General features: G+C 38.0%; 1 protein-coding gene across 2 annotated transcripts; it reads left to right on the top strand.

Moving 5' to 3' along the window:
• The first annotated feature begins 350 nt into the window (after positions 1-350).
• On the top strand, positions 351-20505 carry LOC106941527 (DEP domain-containing protein 5-like). Of its 2 annotated transcripts, none has more exons than XM_015024578.1 (26): positions 351-952; positions 1448-1515; positions 1607-1694; positions 1813-1859; positions 2798-2883; positions 2969-3052; positions 3425-3474; positions 4957-5026; positions 6758-6836; positions 6925-6986; positions 9352-9421; positions 9500-9572; positions 9651-9754; positions 9841-9915; positions 11476-11610; positions 11711-11772; positions 12464-12537; positions 13541-13610; positions 13708-13744; positions 13820-13940; positions 14354-14577; positions 14650-14850; positions 16469-16604; positions 16705-16799; positions 19236-19292; positions 20258-20505. In XM_015024578.1, the coding sequence occupies exons 2-26, from the start codon at positions 1458-1460 to the stop codon at positions 20416-20418; spliced, it is 2319 nt and encodes a 772-aa protein (XP_014880064.1). In that variant the 5' UTR covers positions 351-952; positions 1448-1457; the 3' UTR covers positions 20419-20505. The 2 variants fall into 2 exon arrangements, with proteins under 2 accessions (XP_014880064.1, XP_014880063.1); XM_015024577.1 differs by having other exon boundaries at positions 389-952; positions 20231-20505.
• Positions 20506-21878: the final 1373 nt, after the last annotated feature.

Genomic DNA, 21878 nt, shown 5'->3' with positions numbered 1-21878 from the left:
ACAAGTGCAATGACCAAAATCCCAAATAGTTGATTAGAACAACACATTTGTCCACAGATTTGGTCAGATTTTCCACCTGTGTGCAATAACCTACTATTGACACTGTTGTGTAATGTTTAAGACTTACTTGGAAGAATTATGGTAAAATATTTTACAAATAGGAGTTTACTGCTTGCAGCATATTTGTGATCTAGAAGAGTAAATAAGCCAGAAAGCGAGGAAGTTTAATTAATGGATATACTACATTTTCCCATTGGAAGAGTGCCAAGCTCCAGAGCTACTGTCCTGGAGTTTTTAAATCTATCCTTTTCCCAACACGCCTAATGAATTTGTTGAATTCACTCATCAGAATTCAGCTGATGAATGAATTCAGCTCTAGTAACGAACTATTTGTTTATTTCAGGTGTTTTGGAGAAGAAATGCATCCAAAAATGACAGGGTAGTGGTTCTAAGCAGCTGAACCTGGGCAGCTGTTAAGAACCACTTGCGTTAGAAGTAATTTTTTATTGCTATTTTAAAGCTGACGCTGTAAAATGCTCCACACACCGAGTTTTAGACTTTTAGTAGGATCGACTGATAACACAGCCGAAGTGAGCACTCTTTCAAACGAACAATCTTCAAACCGTAGAGAACCAATCACGCTACAGCTTTCAGTGTTTCTCATGTAGAGAGCCAATCACGATAAAGATTTGGAGGAAGTGTTGTGGGACTTTTTCAAGCTAGTAAAGGACTAAACATAGGTACAGCCTAAACGGTTTTTCATTGCTTTCAATATATTAAAAATAAAATATGTGAGAATATATAGAAACATCACGAATTGTTCTGAAGGGTTCGTATTAATGTAGTGGTCATTTGACACTCTACACGTCTGCTTTGTCGGAGTCCCATGCTAGACGGCAAACGTCAACTTTCCAAAGCTGCCTCTGGGAGTTGGGGCTCCCAGTGTTTTCAGGTACGATTACATGTAGTGTTTATTCGTTTTTATAAATGTATTAGCTTTTATATTTTCAAATTGTACTTGCAGCATCCACTTAGTTCAAGGCATCAAGGAACGTAAACTTTTGGGGCTACATGTTATATTTATAGAAACTAACACTGGACATCACAGTGAAAAATGACAGCAATAGCATCGTGCTGTGGGGATGCTATTATATAGGGAAGTTGCGTGGAGCTAAATACAGTGCAGTCATAGACGAAAATCTGCTATAGGCTGCAAGAGTTAACGTCTAGCTAAACATCCAGCCAGAGGTAGTTTAGATCAAAGCATGTTCATGTGGCCCAGTAAAACTTCAGCTCTATAAACCTTTGAGAGGCTGTGTAAATAATTTGCGTTCATAATGTGAAAAAATCTGAAATGTTCAAGGGTAATATACACTTTAGTTGGACACTATTCTAGTTTAAGCTTAAATGAAAAATAACCTGTATTGGCAAACCTTTCTTTCTTTAGCTTTTCCAGCATGAAGACAAATAAGTCTTATAAACTCGTAGTGCACAAGAAAGGTTTTGGTGGAAGTGGTAAGAAGAAACTTTGAATGCCTCAGTCAGCACCTATTGATGTAAATGTTTTTGTGGGATTATATTGAAAATGAGCTTATTCACTGAGCAGATGATGAGCTGGTTGTCAACCCAAAAATCTTCCCTCAAGTCAACCTGGGAGACATAATTGAGATTGCTCACCCTATAGATGACTACAGGTGAGATAACTTAAAACAAGAAATGATGATCTGGATGGCTTATATTGTTTTTCTGAACTTTTTTTATTTGTTGTTGACACTCAATGAGTGTGATATGACTGTGTCTTTTGGTTTGCAGTCCTCTTCTGCTTCAGGTGAAAAGCTTAAAAGAGGATCTTCAGAAAGGTAAATAAAGTTTTATCCTGGGGGGGTTAGTTGCATTGACTGAGGCTTGGTTGTTGCAGCAGGAGTATAGAACTAGAATAAGCTATAATTCACCTCTTCAGTCTGCCCAGGACAAGCCACAGCTGGCTAGAATACTGTAACTAGCCACCATCAGTGTGTAAATATGTGCATGAATAACTGAATGAGTGTAGTGTGAAGTGCTCTGGGATCCTCTGGACTTGATAAAGAGCTGTACAAGTATAGGCCATTTATGATAATAGGGGTGCACCAATAAATCCACCCCAATTTATTTTATTTTGGGAGATCGGTGATCAGCTGGTACTTGCATGTGAAGCCAATCTCATCCACCAGTTTTATCTACTTTTTAAGAATCAACCACTGTCTCTTTGCTCTGCAGTGAGAGAGGACTGACTGACAGACCCACCCATCAGGTCACGTCTACACGTGCGCGCTTAACTATAGTCACCCCACTGTTGCCAATTTAGAAACTCTGTTGCTATACTTAGTAACTTCTGATTTCAAATTTTTTTCAGACGAAAAAAAACCAAACGAAATCAGAATCTGCAGGTCGGGTTTTTTAATGATTGGTGCGTCCTTATATATAAATTGGCTACGTCCTTGAGAGCAAGGACGTAACTCTCAAATTTGAGAGCTCAAATGTAGCTCTCATTATCCACTTTCATCTTGGTGGATAGTGGGGGGAAAAAAAAACTTTCGTCTTTGGCCACTTTATTTTCCTGGGCTGAAGTGAACCTTGTGTAGAGAAAAGTTAGTTCTTTTTTGTTGTTTTGTCACATTCCAAGTTATTAATTTTTTTTTTTACATCTTGGAGCATAAACCATCAAATCTGTCCATAAATATCTTGATACCACATTGCAGAACCTTTGCAATGACTTCATGCTTTGCATCATCATGCTGGACATCATCTTCTTTTGCAGAGACCATCAGTGTGGACCAGACCGTAGCACAGGCTTTCAAGCTTCGTGCCTATCAGGATGTTATTGTTAATATAGTTGACCCTAAGGTATGCTTTTATTTTGGTTGACTTTAACTTTTTTCACTTGCTGGTAGTGCAGGATTTCTAACAGTTTTGTGTTTTCCACCAAAAGGATGTAACACTCGATCTGGTGGAACTGACGTTCAAAGATCAGTACATTGGCAGAGGAGACATGTGGAGGCTAAAGAAGAGTCTGGTGGGTCATGTGAATGCTGCCAATGCATACTCCACAATAACAAGGAAATCAGTTCCATTACCCCCTCCCTTGAAGTGGCAATAACAAGAACAACATTCTTTCTGGCCAGGATTTGTCATACATTTGTGAAGTTTTTATGGTTCCCTTTTACTGCAGAATTAAAGTTTAATATGCATTACCCAAGCTCTACCCAGATAGCAAAAAAAGCTGCATGAACATCCCAACCCGGACTGAAACCTGAACAGCAAGATAATTCTGTCTTGTTATTCTTGCAGCCCTGAGAGACTGAACACATTTTTCTATCCTAGTGTAGGTTTTTTGGTTTGGCCTTTTGTTTAATGCTGTGTGTAATTTATGTCATTTATGTTGTAGGTGAGCACATGTGCTTATGTGACTCAGAAAGTGGAGTTTGCAGGAATCAGGTACGTTGTTACATTGGCTTCACAGCACTTGATGTTGAATTGACTTTGAACAATTTTTGGAAATTTGGGATTAAAAGCCTGAAATGTAATTTTTTTTCAGCAATTTTGCAGTTTTAAGTATATGTTTTTTAGTTCTGTGCAAAATAAAATTGTGCAATATAAGGACAAATGACATTACAATATTGTTGTTCTACTTCAATTTTCCTTTCATCGTTAAAATGTCCTTAATGTTCCTCTTGTGCTTTGTGATGTGGTGTCAAGATCTACTTGGACCTCAGAAAATCTGTCATTTATTAATCAAAACTAATGTGTTAAAGTCCCGTCCCTAAAAAATGTCTAAAGAGACATTAAAGGTAATGTCAGTGTGTGACAAAAAGTTGTATAGTCTTTAATACAATATATGTAAACATCTGGTTTCAAGTTTACTAGGCAGACCTGAAGAACAGACAGAAATGCTGATAAATCTGGTGACTAGAAACAATCATTTGTAGAAAATATTGATTCTATAGAAAATCACAATTCCTGTTCCTGGGAATTCTGAGTCTCTTCAAAATGCCTCAAAAAATAAAATAAAAATTAATTGTGTACATCTTTGCCACTCGTATTTGTGGGTGCATTGCATATTGCATTACGTATTCACTCGACCACATAGAAGACTGTCTTGCCCACATACAGTGGGCAAGACAGTCTTTAGTATTTTTTTTTTTTAAAAAAACCAGACAGCTAATTTCAGTCACATAATGTAAACAGAATCTCTAGAGTGTTTGCATAGAAGAAATGGTTTCTGAATTAAAAATAGTTTTTGAGTCAAATCGCGACTTTAAAAATCAGACTTGAATCTCTGCATTTTACACATCAAACCCTTACTGGAAAGATAAAAAAGACACCAAACCAGGAACATTATTGAATGGCCAAATACAGTCTACAAAAGTTGTGCAAAGTCTTATTTTATCAAAATGTTCAGCAAACTGTTGAACAGCCTCTTTTTAATGTTTTGATAAAGTCCCGACTCCATCCCACAGGTCCCAGACATCTGCTTGGTCTAGAGAACCATCGCCTCATATGCGCAGTTACATACAAAACATTCACTGGAGAGGCGGTTTGACGCTTTTATATTGTAGTATTTAAACCTGAAGAACAGTGTAATTATTCCCACACTGTCCAGACTGAAAGGTTTTCCATGGTATTTAAGTTTATGCAGTGATCCAACTAGATCAGCCTATGGAACATTTTCTCAATTAGACTTTTGAAGCTTCAAAGTAAACCTGAAATCCTGCGTTACTGAACAGCTTGATTTTCCTCCACTGCTCAGCCAGTCCACATGGACAAAAACGTGACCTGTAACCAAAGTGTGCCTTAAGCTGACATCAAAACTGATAAATTATGACATTTCGGGTGCTACTCTTCATTCGACACACTGTTTAGTTGGTGTTAATATTTACTGTTGTTAACTTTTTGGTGTTTTTGGGGATTTTTTTTCAGAGCCCAGGCCAGTGAATTATGGGTGAAAGGAGAAAAAGTGACCTGTGGCTACATTAGCGAGAATACCAGAGTGAGTTATGAAAAATAAATGAGTAAGGAGCTTTCCTGGAGAATCGGGCTTTGATATGTTCATATGGTGACATTTTTATAGCTAATTTTACTGATCCATAGTTGTACACAGTTTCATACAAACACTGTTGATACACACTGCCTGGCCAAACACAAAAGTCACCACCTGGATTTAACTAAGCAAATAGATACAAACCTCCTATTGGATAATTAGTGCATGGGCAATTATCTTTCAGCTGGCAATACAATGCTGATCCAGAACGCAGCTGCTGATGTTCTCACCAAAACCAGGAAGATAGAGCACATCATCCAGTTCTAAAACCCTTCCACTGAGAGAATAGACTCTAAAATACTGTTGTTAGTTTATAAATCACTGAACAGCTTAGCAATACAAAACATTAAAGATCTGCTGTTGTTGTACTAACCTTCCAGACCTCTTAGGTCTTCTGGTTCTGGTCTGCTCTGCATCCACAGAACCAGAACCAAACATGGAAAAGCAGCATGGTATGTAGAACAGCTACTATGTAATACACATCTGGAACAGACTTCCAGGAAACCGCAGAACAGCCAAATTGCTGAGTTCCTTTAAATCAAGATTAAAAACCCACCTGTTTAGAGTTGCTTTTGAACCATAATAAATGAAACACTTACCAACATTTTGATATGTAATGATGGCACTTGGCAAAATATAATGTTTATAGTAAAAATATAATGTTTACTGGTAATGTTTACACAGAAGACTGTGTGGTGTATTTTTGTGTTTTTATGATGTAAAGCACTTTGAATTGCCTTGATGCTGAAATGCACTGTACAAATAAACTTGATTAATTCCTGATTTTCACCAGTAGTAACACCTGGCTGTTGATCATTTGACTAGTGTGATGGGGAAAAAGTGTTTACATTGCAGTTCTGCGAAATACATCTATTTTGATTCAATTCAATTCAAAAATACTTTATTAATCCCAAAGGGAAATTATATGTTGTAAGTCATTAATTCAAATTCTTCAAGGAGTTATTGTAGACATGGCCACCTCATTATAGTGCAACAAGTTTTTATAATTTTTTTCCCCTTTATTATTCCCTTAATTAACATGTTTCTGTTAAGGAAATTTATTTTAGTAATTTCAGTTTGTGCAAATATATTGCTATTGGAAATGCAGCTATTGCCAGAATTCATTTGGCTCAAATTATGTCACTGTGACTGAGAGAGTAGGAGACATGGATTGTCCTCCACAGAGTTCACACCTGAACCTCACTGAGAATCTTTGATATATTCTGTCTGGACAAGACTTTAAGCAGTGGTCAGACTCTTCCATCATCAATACAAGATGTTGGTGAAAAATTAATGCAACACTGGATTAAAATTAATCTGGTGATATTTCAGAAGCTTATCAAAACAATCTCTGTGTGTGAGTTCTGTAATCCAAGCTAGAGACAGTGAAAGGAAATATAATGTGTGATTTCTTTTTATTTATTTATTTTTTGCTTCTTGTCTGATAATGTTTTTGGTCAGGCAGTACCTCCATATATTTGACCCGATTTTCCATGGTAGAGACACTGAAACATCATTTCAGCACACTGTCCTTTTAGAAAAATAATGAAGGCATATTTGGAAATAAGGAGCAAAACATCCAAGTCAATCCTCAATGCATTCTTCTTGACATTTCATCTTCACAGCACGTCTTTCATGTTGAGTTATTAATTATGCCGACATGATGTTCTGGTTTCTCAGGTGGTTTTTAGATCAACGTCTGCTATGGTTTACATCTTCATCCAGATGAGCTGTGAGATGTGGGATTTTGACATATATGGTAAGTCATACCTGAGGGGTATCTGACTTGCAGCTTCTTCTTCTGCATCTTTATAGGCAAAAGTTTTACTAGAATGTTTTACTTTTAGGGGATCTGTACTTTGAGAAGGCGGTCAGTGGTTTCCTGTCTGACCTGTTCACTAAATGGAAGGTTTGTGTCCCTTAGTTGTTGTTTTTCTAACCTCCAGTCTTCTTGACCTGTTGAAAATTTATTCTTAGTGTTGTTCAACACTTCTGTTTGAAGCCCATTTTAATCATAAGGTTTTATGTATTACAACATGGCTAAAAATAATAATCTGGACCAGGATTTGAAATCAAATAGAAGAAACCAAAATGATGGGAGGTAGCAGGAGTGGGTTCCCCATATACAGAGGTTAGTTCTCAATGCAGCCATCCATTAAGATGATCAGATTCGGTTCAGAGATCAGGAACCAAAGTGGTCAATCTAGCTTTTTTCACCTAAGACAGCTGGCCAACGTTAAGCTGTACCTTGCGGCATTCACTTCTAGCTCTCGCTGAAGGCAGACGCTTTTTTCCTCTGCTCTCCTCACTACCCATTCTCACCTTGCTTGCTCTGTTTTTGTGCTGCTTTTTTGTAGTCTTTCTTTGCACCTCCTCCAAATCTACAAATTGTCTGGTTAACTAGTCTCAATGCAATTGAGCAAATTTTCTAAATGAGAAAACTGGGGGGAGGACAGTCCACTTGTACTGTGGGGACACACCTGGAGGGATACATCCTGGATTTATTTGGATTCATGAGAACAGGATTTCTGCTGTTTGGAGTTGGCGGATACCTGGCATATCAACAAATTTGTGATGGATTGGGCCGACTAGCAAACACTCAGACTGACATGCTGTGAGGCAGAGGCTGAAGTTGGATGCGATCCTTTCGTAGGCAAACTTTGGACGCTAAAACTTACTAGCAGGATGGGATTGATCTTGGAGAAGTTGCTAGTTCCGGCCCAGTGGGAATGACCATGCTAATTTGGATGACTGGAATTAACAAAGATGTACTTGTTGAGACTCTAGGTATGATGAAAATTTTAAGTCTGCCTGATCTAAAGAAAATTTGTTTATTCTGAATCTGGCTCCCTTGAGTCGGCCTTGGCTTGCTGGCTATCTCAAATCTCCTGAAGTTTATGCAAACAAGTACCCCTTGTTTACAGAGCTGCTTTTTGTCTCAGCAGCTCTGAGACAAAAACAGAGCTGCTGGGCTGATTCAAGATGGAACAAGCCGAGACTGATTAACATGATGTGTGTAATGTAGAGACCTTTGTATTCATTATAATATCGTCACGGTAATGCTTTGTCATTCATGCTCAATTGTTATGAGTCGGGGCTAAGCCAAATAAAAGCCCAATATACTCCTGAAGTCACACGTGGAATCATATGGTGTATTACTTTAGACCTAAGAGGAACATTGACAAGCTGAAAAGGTTGTTATTACAACCAGGGAGAGAACTAAAACATGCAGGATGCCGGGCCTCGAGGACCTACTTTGGGCACCCCTGCTTTAGACCAATATTTATCTTCTTGCTATCCAGAGAAACTTCTTGTAGCTTATAAATTATGAAGTACTTATACTTATAACAGGAGCATCTAGTTTATATACTCATTCAACCAAGAACAGGGATCAAACCGATTAGCTAGAACAAAAAGATCCAGAGGATTTCACTCAACCCAGAGTAGGAATTAGAACAAATTTTGAATCCAGAGAAACTCCTCCATCTAGAGGAAGTACTTATTACCTTAGATCAACATTATCAAAACAAGAATCCAGAGAAACCCCTACTAGTTTATAAATCACAGACTGCTTATTCTTAAACATGGGGTTATACTTTTTTTTGTTTTCGTTTTTCTTCTTTTGCTCTTTTCCTTTGGTTTGTTGTGTTGTATTTTCTTCTAATTCATGTAAAGCACTTTGGATTGCCTTGTTACTGAAAATGTGCTATATAAATAAAACTACCTCACCTCACCTTAATGTTTTTTTTAGTAAGTTATAAATCAGCATAAACTGGAGCTTTTTAACTCTCTTTTGAAGACTTACTCTTATGATCTGGCTTTTTGTACACATTGACACAAATGTTTTTGTGTTGTGTCCCTTTCCTTTCCAGTGTCTTTGTTAATCTAGTCTTTTAAAGTCTAACCCTGTCTAATGTTAAACAGTTAAATCTTTTACCTTTTGATTCCTTTTAACATTTTGTTTTTTTCCCTTGTAAAGCACATTTTACAGCCTAAAATGTGCTATGTAAATAAATTTGACCTTGACTTTATTCTTGTAATAGTACAACTTTCTTCTCATAACATTATCACTTTATTCTTATATTCAATTTCTTTTTCTTCGCCTGCCCTAATACTCCATTATATGTATTCCTATAATAATTCAGATTGGATGTTAAAAAAAATCACCAAAAGTTATATATAAAAAATAAATAATAATAATAATAATTTCCACAGGAAAATCAGCCGAAGCAACTTAAAAAAAGATTAACATTTATAACATTTCATGTTAACAGGAGAAGAACTGTAGTCATGAAGTGACCGTTGTGCTGTTTTCACGCACATTTTACAACGCCAAAACTTTGGGTGAGTGGATATGATGATTAATCTTGTTCTCTGAGCAATATTAAAATAAAATTTTGCTTATGTTGTTAAACCCCTCAGAGGAGTTTCCTGAGAATCTAAGAGGATCCGTTAGACAGAATCATGAGGGACGCTATTATGAAGACTTCTACAGGTAAGCATCCCAACAGAAGGAAAGCCCACACCATGCCGATGTTTGATGGAAGCAGTCAACATGCACTTTTGTGATCAGGGTCGTGGCTCAGAATGAGAGACGGGATGAGTGGACGTCACTACTGGTCACCATCAAGAAACTCTTCATTCAGTACCCTTTTCTGGTTCGACTTAAAGAAGCAGGTAGTGGAGGAATCCAAATAATTTTTGACCTTTGAATCGGAATCCATTTATAACCTAAAGTTTTTGTTCATTTCCTTTGATGCCAGCTGGTTTTCCTGTGGGTTATAATTCCACTGCAGTGCAGGGAAACTACCTGGAGGCCATTAATCTTTCTTTTAACGGTGAGTGGTGTAAGACTGAATCTCTTCTTGTAACATTGTGGCTCTGTGGGTAAAGACATTTCTTTGTGTTGTAGAAGAAGGTAGAAACATGGGAAAAATTTAAAGGTTTCATCAAATTTACGTCAAATAATAGGTAAATTTTTCCCCAATCAGTTTTAGAAAATCTTTCAAAAGAGATGTTGGACTCTCATACAGACTTTTACTTGGGTTATTTGTAAAATAGTTGGAGCAAATGGTCTTAACATATGAGGCTTAACCATTTAATGGTTAAACCTACAGTATAGCCCCCCAGTTAGTTTGAATATATTCTAGATGTACTGGAATACATTCTTTGTGTTGGTCTGATATTTAGTTCTACAATGGTAAGAGTATTCAGCTATCACTGTATGATTAACGGGAGTAAAAATGCCCTGGTACTTTAAAAATAAAAATGTGAAACATAATCTTATTTAATTTTTGCCAGAAATGTAATAAAAGTAAGACAGTCTGTGACCTAATCTGATGTTGGTAACAACTGGTGCTCCTTTAGTTTTCATGGTTTCACTGCAGGTTTTGGGGGACTGTCGCTAATTGTTGTTAGAAGAATTAGTCACTTTTTGAAAGCCATGATTGAAGTGGTTTTTAAGCCTTTATTCAACCAGATAATGAGCAATGCACAGAAACAGGTGGAGGAGGGTGGTGCTAAATTACTCTATGACTTATAAGACAAATCCGGTCCATTCAGAACTTTTATTGGCAAGGCAACAAAAGAATATTAAACCACTGATAACCAGGCTGCTCCTAGTTAAGAGTAAACAAAGTTTAATGCTGAAATTATTCACTGCTAAGATGAAAAGGATCAACGAGTTTAATGTCTTTTTGATGCTTGTGAAAATATGAGGGCTCTAAGTCACCAGATTTGTTTGGATGACGACATGTCATCCAAACAATCCCCTTCTAGCACATTAATTACATGTATATAAACTTGCAAAAATAATTAATAATTTGAACAATATGGTATTTAAATGAAAAAAAGGCATTTTTTAATTTGATAAAAAATAGATAATCTGTTCAAAATAATCTCGTGTTTTTCATGCTCTAGTTCATTTTTTTTAATCCATTAGCTTAATATTGCCCTTAATCAATCAATCAAATTTTATTTGTATAGCACATTTTAGCAGCAAGGCATTTCAAGGTGCTTTACATAATTAAAGAAAAAAAAAGAACTTTCACTCATATAGAAACAAATGTGATAGATATTAAGCTTTAATAAATTAACAAACTTTTCAGTCCCTTTTTATATACCAGTACATTTAAGAAGACTTTAAGCTTTCATCTTTTTTTAGTGTCTCAAACAAAACATGTGAGCAGAACACAATCACTTAACCTATTCATCAAAATGGAAACACATTTCAAATGCATAATTTTAAAGATGAGGATGTTGTTGTGGAAATATTTTCATTTTGCCTCGATGTAATTGAATCATTACTAATTTAATTGATGTGGATTGTTACACCCCTAGAAAATGTTTACTCGTTTTACCTTACAAAGACTAATATACGTTCTACATGTCTCCTTCAGTGTTTGACAAGCACTACATCAACCGTAACTTTGACCGCACTGGTCAGATGTCCGTGGTCATCACTCCAGGAGTAGGAGTGTTTGAAGTTGACCGTCTGCTTATGATACTGACTAAACAGCGAATGATTGATAATGGTCAGTATTTTGTTGAAAGCAATTGTTGTTTCCTCACAAATGAAGGGAACATGTGAAGTATGAATGAGACGAACAATAAAATTGTATTGACCTGATGTAGGCATCGGTGTGGACTTGGTGTGTATGGGTGAGCAGCCACTGCACGCTGTGCCGTTGTTTAAGGTGAGTCATTCTGAAGTATCAGCCTGTACTTGAGTTTCCATTAACCATAAAATTGCGCAAATTTAAATGACGAAAATAAAATCACTTAATAAAACACGTCAGTTTTTGATAAAGTTTTTGTTCCAAGATAAGGTGGTTTTTTGGCTATATCAAAATAGATGTATGTTGCAAAATTGCAATGGAAACACTTTTTTTCCACATCACACGGGTCACATGATTAACAGTTGGATGTTACTACTGGCAAAATCCACAAAGAAGTTAAGAAGTAGTAGGAGAAGGGTTTGTTTTTTTGGGACAAAGTTGGGTGTCATTCTAACGTGTTGAATTCATAGCTCTTCTGTAAAATCTCCAACTACAATTTCCCCAAAATGCCACATATGTAGCCACTCCAACGTATAAGGGGCTTGTTGTTGCGTATAAGACAGCAACGTTTGCTTTGATGGATGATGACGAGCGCCATGGCTGCATTATGATATCTCATGTAACTGTTTGCATTCATTGCTACCATAATTTTTAATGACTTCTTGCATGAACAAGCATATTCACGTGTGATTTTAATTTAATTTCTTACTTAATGGAAACACTGCAATGGCAAAATTGTGCTTTTTCAGCATTAATGTAGATAAAGATTTCCGCAGGTTGGTAATGGTAGTAATGCTTATTTACAAGTTCTGCTCTGTCATTTCTTAAGCTCCACAACAAAATGACACCTGGAGACTCACGTGTAGGAAACGACTACAACCTTCCCCACTGGATCAACCACAGGTAGGAGCAGTTAATCGAGATTACAAATGGTAAATCAAGAATAAATATTTAGAATTAGGGGTGGAATTTCTTTAAAATCACATTGGCTAAAAATAATGCAGAGAAGCTCAAATGTAAACACATACACTCTTGCTAATATTTAGCCAGTTACAGAGAAACCACACTTTCTGTTGCCATCAAAAAGCTTCTGACAAACATCTTACTATTCTTCTCAGAATTGATGGATGTCATTTCATTTGGATGGTTCCCTGGCAAAGTTCAGTTCTATTGTGTAATGACCTTCAATGTTTGCCATCATGATGAGTGTATGGAGAGTTCTGATCAGCACTGTACAGTAATATTCAATAAATTGGAAGATACGGTATGTCCTGATGAGTCTCGTTTGTGAAATTTAAAAAAAACTCTTGAAAATAACCCTTATGCAGGTATTAAACCCGCTTTCATTAAGCTCATATTTCTGTTTTTAAAATAGTTTTTTCTTGGTCTCGTGTAAAATTCAAATGTTAAATGTCATGTTTTCATTGACTATAAGCAGAAAATCATCATACTTAGCAGAAATAAAAACTTCCAAGCATCCATCTGCGTAATTAAACTGTGTAATGTGTTTCAGTGTGTGATAAAGTTTCTGCAATAAATGTGATTTACAATAATATTCTAATTAACTCAATAGGTCTCTACATATGAATGGGTCTTACAACTACTTTTACCAAATTATTTTCTTCTGAAAAGAAGCCAATTTCTGTTTTACTCACTCAATACTTGACATCCATTCTAAAGCACTGAGATATTCTGTCGTTCTTTAATTCTAATATAATTACTTTGAAAATGAGCCTTATGCTTCAGGGTGAATCCATTCATAGCATTACTGTGAAATTCTGTAATGTGAGTAAAATTGTTCAAGAATCAAAATTTGAATCCAGTTGTTGTTTCTGCCCTTAGCTTTGAGTGTTTCTGACTTCTACTGTGCAATAAAGAAATCAGGGTTAATGTTTCTTTTCTACAGCTTCTACACATCCAAAAGCCAGAATTCCTGCAGCTCATTCACTCCTCGGATCAAACTGGCTGGTCGGAAGGTACGTCTTTTAGTCTGCCCATCTAATTAATTTACTATTGTTCTTTTGCTAGCTAACCGTCTGAACTTACTTTGGTGAACACTGATCTTATTTCCAGCCTCATGCTGAGATCCAGAAGAACAACAAAGACCACTGTAAGTTACCATTCACCATCTCACCTATTTGATCTGTTAGAAGGAATCTGACCCTGACCTGATGGACTCTTGTAGCTCTTTGTTCTCCAAAGGACTCAGACAACAGCCTGCCTATACAGGTAGATTACGATGCCTATGATGCTCAGGTGTTCCGACTTCCAGGTCCATCACGAATTCAGAGGAGCACCAACTTCAGGTAATCCAGATCTACTATTGCGCTGCTGATGCAGAAAACTATATTAAAAACATAAATAATCAGTTATTTCACTTGATCAGTCCCTTTTGAAAAATCAATCTGAGAGAGAGTTTGATCCTGAACAACAGCTGCTTCAGTCAGTCAGTTTTATTTACAAAGCACCCTTCATACTAGAAGCAGCTCAAAGTGATGTGCAGATCAATAAAAAAAGAATTACCTATCCCAATCCCACATGGAAAAACACACAACTAAATGGAAGTTGCATTAACTGAGCGGAAATGATCCAATTCAGAAAATATAGTTAAAAAGATGGGTCTTGAGCTGCTCTTGAAGACAACATTTTCTACAGCCCTCTGGTTCTCTCGCAGACCATTCCACAAACTGGGGCCATAATATTGCTTCCTCTCTTCTAGGATTGGTCGAGACAAAGAGACGAGTGGCAGGAAGAGCTGGGGCTCTGTGGACATCAGCACCGGCATCGGCACGTCTCCTCCTGTTCGCTCAGGGGGAACAGAGGAGCAGACGAGCCTGGCCTCTGACGACAGCCTGGGTCCAGTGTCCAACATGCTGCTGATCCCCCGGGGTCCTCCAGCGCAGTATGAAGTCAGCAGCTCTCTGGGATACACCAGCACCAGAGGTAACTTACTGTTTACCTCTGGTGCCTCCATCGTGATGTGTTCATTGTGGTCACCTCCATGCTGCTGTTTAGAATTATTGGAGAAGATGATGGACTCTCAGCGGGACTCCAGCGCCCCCGGCAGGTTCACAGTGGGCAGTGCTGAGTCCACCCTGCACATCCGTCCTGGAGGCTACACTCCTCAGAGAGCTCTCATAAACCCCTTCACACCATCCAGAATGCCCATGAAGCTGACCTCCAACCGGCGCCGCTGGATGCATACATTCCCTGTTGGTGAGAAGACATCACTAATTCTTTTGATCATGAAACTGCACAAATCAAAATTATGAAAATAAATTAGTTAAATGGAAACACACCAATAAAAAAAAAAACAACTCACATTTTTGCAGTAGGATGAGGTGATTTTTCAGCCATATTGAAGAAGACATATTTCGCAAAACCGCAACAGACTTAATTTTTTTTGCATCAAACAAGTCACGTAATTAACAGCTGCTGGATGTTACTAGAGAAGACGACAGGAAGTTGTAGGAGGATGATGGTTTGATTTTGTTTCATTGACAATGACCAGAGCTCTCATAGCACCACACAGCTCATAAAAAGTTGGGCGTCATTCTAACGTGGTGAATCCATAGCTTTTCTGTAAAATGGCCGACTACAATTTCCTCAATCAATCAATCAATCAATCAATCAATCAATCAATCAATCAATCAATCAATCAATCAATCAATCAATCAAATTTTATTTGTATAGCACATTTCAGCAGCAAGGCATTTCAAAGTGCTTTATATAATTAAAATAAAAACAGCATGTGACATTGAATAAACAGTGAGAAAGAGAAAGACATTTTGAAAAAGATTAAAAAAGATAAAAACATTAAACACATCGAAGACATCAAAACCCACATTCTAACCCTAATTTAGCCATAAGCAACTCTAAACAGGTGGTTTTAAGTTGAGATTTAAAGGCACCCAAGTGTTTCAGCTGTTTTACAGTTTTCTGGAAGTTTGTTCCAAATCTGCGGTGCATAGAAACTGAATGCTGCTTCTCCTCATTTGGTTCTGGTTCTGGGGATGCAGAGCAGAACCAGAACCAGAACCTGAGGGGTCTAGACGGTTGGTACAGCGATAACAGATCTTTAATGTATTGTGGTGCTAAACCGTTCAGTGATTTATAAACTAACAGTATTTTAAGTCTATTCTCTGAGCTACAGGGAGCCAGTGTAGGGACTTTAAAACTGGTGTTATGTGCTCCATCTTCCTGGTTTTAGTGAGAACATCAGCAGCAGCTTCTGGATCAGCTGCAGCTGGAGGATTGATTTGTTAGGCAGACCTGTGAAGACGCTGTTGCAGTAATCAATGCGGCTAAAGATAAACGCATGGATGAGTTTATCTAGATCTCACTGAGACATTAGTCCTCTAATCCTGGAAATGTTCTTCAGGTGATAGAAGGCCGACTTTGTGACTGTCTTAATGTGGCTCTGAAGGTTCAGGTCAAATGCAGTATAAGAATAAGACGGCAACATCTCCTCTGATGGCTGATGATGAGGGCTAGTGACATGGCTGAATTGTGAAGATATTTCATGTTACTGTTTACAGCTGTCGCTACCATAATTTTTAATAAGCTATGGCATTAACAAGATTGTTCAAGTTTGATTTCAATTTAATTTATCTAAATTGGGAAATTGGAAAATTGTGTTTTTTCGACATCAGATGAATATAGACAAAGATTTAGTAAAGAAAACAAGCTACTATGTTGTAGTAACAGGTCTACTCTATGAATCCCGAGTCTTTGGGGAAAGTCTTTTCTCTTCAATCAGGTCTTAACCAAAATGGAGGTTTCTAAATATACTATTATTCACCTAATTGGCAACGTGTGTTACTTTATTCTTCAGGTCCTTCTGGAGAGGCAATCCAGATCCATCACCAGACCAGGCAGAATATGGCAGAGCTACAGGGCAGCCAGCAGAAAGATCCAACACACACATCTGCTGAGCTACTGGAGCTGGCTTATCATGAAGCCACAGGACGGTAAGACGGACTCATCCTGGGACCAAGCATTTCTTCTGCAGTCAGTTTCCACCTGGGAAGATGGAAGATGGAGAGATGCTAATTTCTCTTTGTCTTTAAGGCGAACAACCTCCAGGCAAGCAGGCGAGAACGGCCTTTACATCTGTGGAGGAATGGAAGAGTTCACGGGGAGTCCAGGGAGCAACATCAGCTGTGGTATCCTTCTCAAACAGCCGTACTGATGTCTCCTAGTGCCGTAGATTCCTGATGCAGCTTTCTCTTTCTGCCAGTGTGGAGCAGATTAAGAGTCAGACATTCCACACTACTGACTCTTCCCTACTTACTACAGTCATCTAGTTAGTTAGAACCAAACTGTTCTCTCTGACAGCTAGAAGAGCTGGGAAGGTCTCAGTAGATTTATGTCTTTTAAAATGTATTTTATATGATAGACCACCAGACAGTCAAAGCCCTTAGAGGTTAGTTAGAGAACATTAGTGAACAGGTGAGCAGAGAAACATAAGCAAAGTTAGGTTTTTTTTATCACTGTCTTTTTGTTGAGTTTTTTTTCCTTTTATGCATACAGTTTGTGAATACAAAGAAATGTTTATCTAAGACAGACATAAAATAATATACAGAAAATTAATCCCTACAAAGTAATCCCATTTAGGCCACACAGGTCACTGCCCAGTAGGTCCACACACTACATTCCTATCCCTGACGGAAACAGAGCACATTTTAATAAAATGAATTAATCTGGAGCGTTATTGTGCATTTTGAAATGAGCCAAGAAAGGACCCCCATGTGTCTTCAAATTTACCAATTGAGGGTTGAAGAGAGCATCTAATTCTTTCCAGTTTCACAGTGCGACGACATAAGGTCACATAACCACTGCTTGTGAGTTGGAGGAGCAGCACCCTTCCATCTGGTCAGAACTGTGCGTCTCGCTAACAGTGAGCAAAATGCCAGTGCCTGTCGTTTAGAGGCTGGTAAAGGCAACCCCTCACCACTGAAACCAAAAAGAGCCAAGAGAGGGTCCAGTGTTACTGCCACTCTGGCCAAACCGGACATCGTACGGAAAACATCTGTCCACTAAGTTAGGTTTCAAAACAATATTAAAGCTTTGAACATCTGACACAGCTCTCTCTCTTTAACCCACCATCTGAAGATTAAAAGAGGATGAACCAAAACATGGACTCCACCAGTAATCAAAGTAGTTTGGTGGTAACATTTGGTACTACAGAAAGCTGCACTGGCCTCTGGCTAAGAGAGCTGTAGGATATGTGGTTTGTCCTAAAACTCACCTAGGAAGAGCACACTTGGAAGGAGATGCTCTGGTCAGAAGAAACTCTTTACTCTAATCTCACAGTTTTCTTTTGAATTACAGAAAGAGATATTTAAGAGATGTTCATCATACTACAGGTATTCTAGATGAAGTTGAGAAACAAGAATGAAGTTGATGTAGAAACATAATGTGTTTATTAACATGCAGTGGTGTATCTCCTAGCACAGCATCTGTTTGCTTACGGACAACATCTGTTGACTGGTAAAAAAACAAAAAAGGGCTTTCACTCCTACAGTCTGAAGCCAACCTTACAAACAACAGACACAGACATGCGTCAGTCCAACTGGGGGGAACTGGATCAATGGAGTCAATATTAAATCAATATCAAAACAATCAATTCCACAAATTTCGTTTTTCTATAATTTTGTAATTATGCGTAACCTGCTTTGTGCTCTTTGTTTCTTGTATTATTTTAAAATCATATTTATTTTTGCATCACACAGGCTTTATAAAACCACCTGGACTTAAATTATAGTTATGATTTGTCATTTCAATAAATGTGAGCAGATTTTGCTGCTCACATTTATAACTCCATGTTGCTCCCAAAGAAATTAAATATAACTTCAGATACTTAAATGTAGTTTCTTCACAGAATTCCCCAAATATTAATACAGCTCATCTAATTTAGGCCTATGAGTTTTGTACTAAGTGTACTAAGTTTGCAAAACTCACACACACACACACGCATGCACACACACAAAAAGAACATCTTTGATACCCTGGCACTGGGGCCCCCAAAATAATCAGGGTCCCCAGGTTACTGCCCAGTGCTAGAAGTTCCCACTTTGAAACAGGAGTCAAACCAGAACCAATAAAAACAGTTGTTAGACTGAGATATCAGCTGCAGTAAAATATCTGGCTTAAAGATCCAAAAACATATAATACCATTTGGCAAAGAAAGCAAAAACGCTCTTGTTAAAAGAGATCGAGGTAGGAGGGGTATGTCTGCTTAAAACTGGAGGGTCATGATTTCATAAAAGAAAATGAAAGGTTTAAACATGCAGTTTAGAGTTGGACTTCCTTGTTGGTTTGGTTAAATGTACAAACTCTTAAAAAAATAACATTATATGCAGAGGTTTCAAAGAACATTTGACTGTAAAGAAATATTTTGTTGTTTTCCCTCATCAGACCTGATTTTTTTATTTTCACATACATTAGACTCTTATATGACCAGGGTCAAATAAAAGCACTTTAAAATGTTTGGCTGCTTTAAGGAAAATGTATAAAAAACAATGAATGCATCATTAGTGTAAATAGTCAACCACAAATCTCCTAACTGTGCTGCTTTCTCTTTGTGAAATTGTGTGCAGGACCTCTGAGCAACCGAAGCTCCTCCTTCCAGGAGTTCTCCAGCGGTGCTGATCCGAGTGAGTCCACCCAATCATTGCTGGACTAAAATGAGATCTTTTTAAGGCTTGCTCAAATTGTCGTACAGCTTCACCAGCAGGCTGAAATTGTCATTAATCACCAAACTGATGATGACCATAAACCTTCAGAGGTGTGTTTAACCTGTGAGGGCTTATTGAGCTTTGGCAGACAGGGTTCTCCAGTGGGCGTCTGTTGACAGGGGTCGCAGGTAGAGACACCGCACACAGGTCATGTGGGATCCTCCTCCTTCTGTCCATTTCTTTCTAAGCTTTTTCTTGAATCTCTCCTGGTATTTCTGAGTTTTGTTATCTACAGCCAATCAGTTAGAGCTCCTTGATTTCACCTCACCATGATCTGTTTGTATTAAACTTAGTTTGTTTCTGCCTCTTATCTGCATGGCTGCATGTAGAGCACACATCTCTCTCTCTCTCTCTCTGAAGATAATTAATTGGGTGATTCTGTCAAACTTTAAACAGTCTGCTACTTTGTCACAAACTTTCTGATTAGGAATTTTCCTACGACTTTTTATTAGCATGTATAATGAGATTTCTCTGCTTAAATCCACTCAGCACCCTGAATGAGCTTAGGACACACTTTCAGTTTGTTGTGGGTGATGTGGATCACAGAGTGACTGTTTCAGGAGTGCAATCTGCATGTCTGATCACTGCTGCACAGCTACTCCCCCTGCAGGAATCACCAGCAGGGGAGAAGGAGTCAGGAAAAGTAACACTTCTGTTTTTCTTCCCCTCTCTTCTTCTTTTGTGTTTGCATTATCATCTTTTCTTCTTTTCCATCTTCATGTCTTCCATATCTGTTCACTCCTGACTCCTGCTCTTTCACTCCCCTTTCCTCTCAAATCCCTCCCACACATGTGCCTCTCCACTATGGGTACATGTCATGCTCTTTGCGGTGGGGATTTTTGTGTCTGTGTGTGAAGCCCTGCTGCTGTCTGCACCCCCGACAGTGCCCAGCTTCTGCTGCACGGTGGGGGTGGACTGGAAGTCCCTGACTACCCCAGCCTGCCTCCCCCTCACCACCGACTACTTCCCTGACCGTCAGACGCTGCAGAATGACTACACTGAAGGCTGCTACGACCTCTTGCCACACAGTGATCTAGAAAGGTAAACAATGTGACAATTTAAAGGGGCACTATTATGTAAAGTCTGCTTTTATGAGCTTTTTATCATGTTATAGTTATTCCCTCATCAAAAACATACCTGGAGTGTTGCCTTGAGTCATTCATGCACTTTCCAAGTTTCTGAGCTTCTGCTTCACAGAGCAGCCCTCCCATCTGACTCGCCCAGTCAGCTCTTTCAGACTAGCCAGCAGCAAACACCTGGTGAAACTGCACATCACCTGAACTTATTATGCAAGCCACTTCTCAGTGAAACGCTGGGAAAAAACATTGTTAAAGAGTGAATAGAGGAGCCATGTTGTGATGCCTTCCTGAAGGCAGATTTTCAGAAACAACTAATATATACTGCTCAAAAAAATAAAGGGAACATTTCACTTTAATTTTGTGTGTGGCTCCAAATCCAGGCTGCCATTGGTTAATAAATTTGATTTCCATTGATGATTTTTGTGTGATTTTGTTGTCAGCACATTCAACTTTGTACAGAACAAAGTATTATGAGAATATTTCATTCATTCAGATCTAGGATGTGTTATTTGAGTGTTCCCTTTATTTTTTTGAGCAGTATACATTATGTATCTGAAAAAAAAAATATTGTGTGGGCAAAAAATCCTGTAAAGCACATATGTGCAACCTCAGTTAAAATTGGTCTTATAGGTGTCCCTGTGTCATCCTGAAGTCAGAAAAGTACCTGGTAAGGTATTGTTTATGTAATCTGAAAGATTTGTTAAATGTCAAATGTCAGCAATTTTGATTGAGGTAGCACATATGTGGTTTACAGAATTTTTTGCCAACATAATATGTTTTAATTTATTTTCAGATACATGATTTCCTTTAGCAAATCAATTAACACAAAGTTTTACATTTTTAAAGCCACAGGAGAGAAACATGAATCAAACATAAACTGGAGGTCTGCTTTTATTTTGAAAAGCCTGCCTGGGGTCCAATCAGAAACTGATATTTTAAGTTAACTTCCGTTGCAATCAAACTCTGTCAGAGAGTTTGATAGTACGTGTAAGAGAGTTTTTACTGCGAATGTAAGAGAGTTTGATAGCGAATGTGAGAGAGTTTGATAGTACGTGTAAGAGAGTTTTTACTGCGAATGTAAGAGAGTTTGATAGCGAATGTGAGAGAGTTTGATAGTACGTGTGAGAGAGTTTGATAGTACGTATAAGAGTGTTTGATAGTACGTGTAAGAGAGTTTGATAGCGAGTGTGAGAGAGTTTGATAGCAAGTGTGAGAGTTTGATAGCGAGTGTGAGAGAGTTTGATAGCGAATGTAAGACTTTGATAGCGAATGTAAGAGAGTTTGATAGCGAATGTAAGAGTTTGATAGCGAATTTAAGAGTTTGATAGCGAATATGTGAGAGTTTGATAGCGAGTGTGAGAGAGTTTGATAGCGAATGTAAGACTTTGATAGCGAATGTAAGAGAGTTTGATAGCGAATGTAAGAC

The sequence above is a fragment of the Poecilia latipinna genome, unplaced genomic scaffold (genome assembly GCF_001443285.1).
Source record: "Poecilia latipinna isolate Pla-1442-1.1 unplaced genomic scaffold, P_latipinna-1.0 Scaffold3720, whole genome shotgun sequence".
NCBI classification, from domain to species: Eukaryota; Metazoa; Chordata; class Actinopteri; order Cyprinodontiformes; family Poeciliidae; genus Poecilia; species Poecilia latipinna.
The sequence above is the reverse complement of the archived record's forward strand: the minus strand, read 5'-3'. Positions and strand labels throughout refer to the sequence as shown.

Excerpts from the sequence above, each read along its gene's own strand:
- LOC106941527 (XM_015024577.1), top strand. The coding sequence starts at position 1,458 with ATGAAGACAAATAAGTCTTATAAACTCGTAGTGCACAAGAAAGGTTTT. Across the intron at positions 1,516-1,606 it reads GAAAGGTTTTGGTGGAAGTG|ATGATGAGCTGGTTGTCAAC; the intron begins GTAAGAAGAAAC and ends TTCACTGAGCAG. Across the intron at positions 14,851-16,468 it reads GATGCATACATTCCCTGTTG|GTCCTTCTGGAGAGGCAATC; the intron begins GTGAGAAGACAT and ends TTTATTCTTCAG.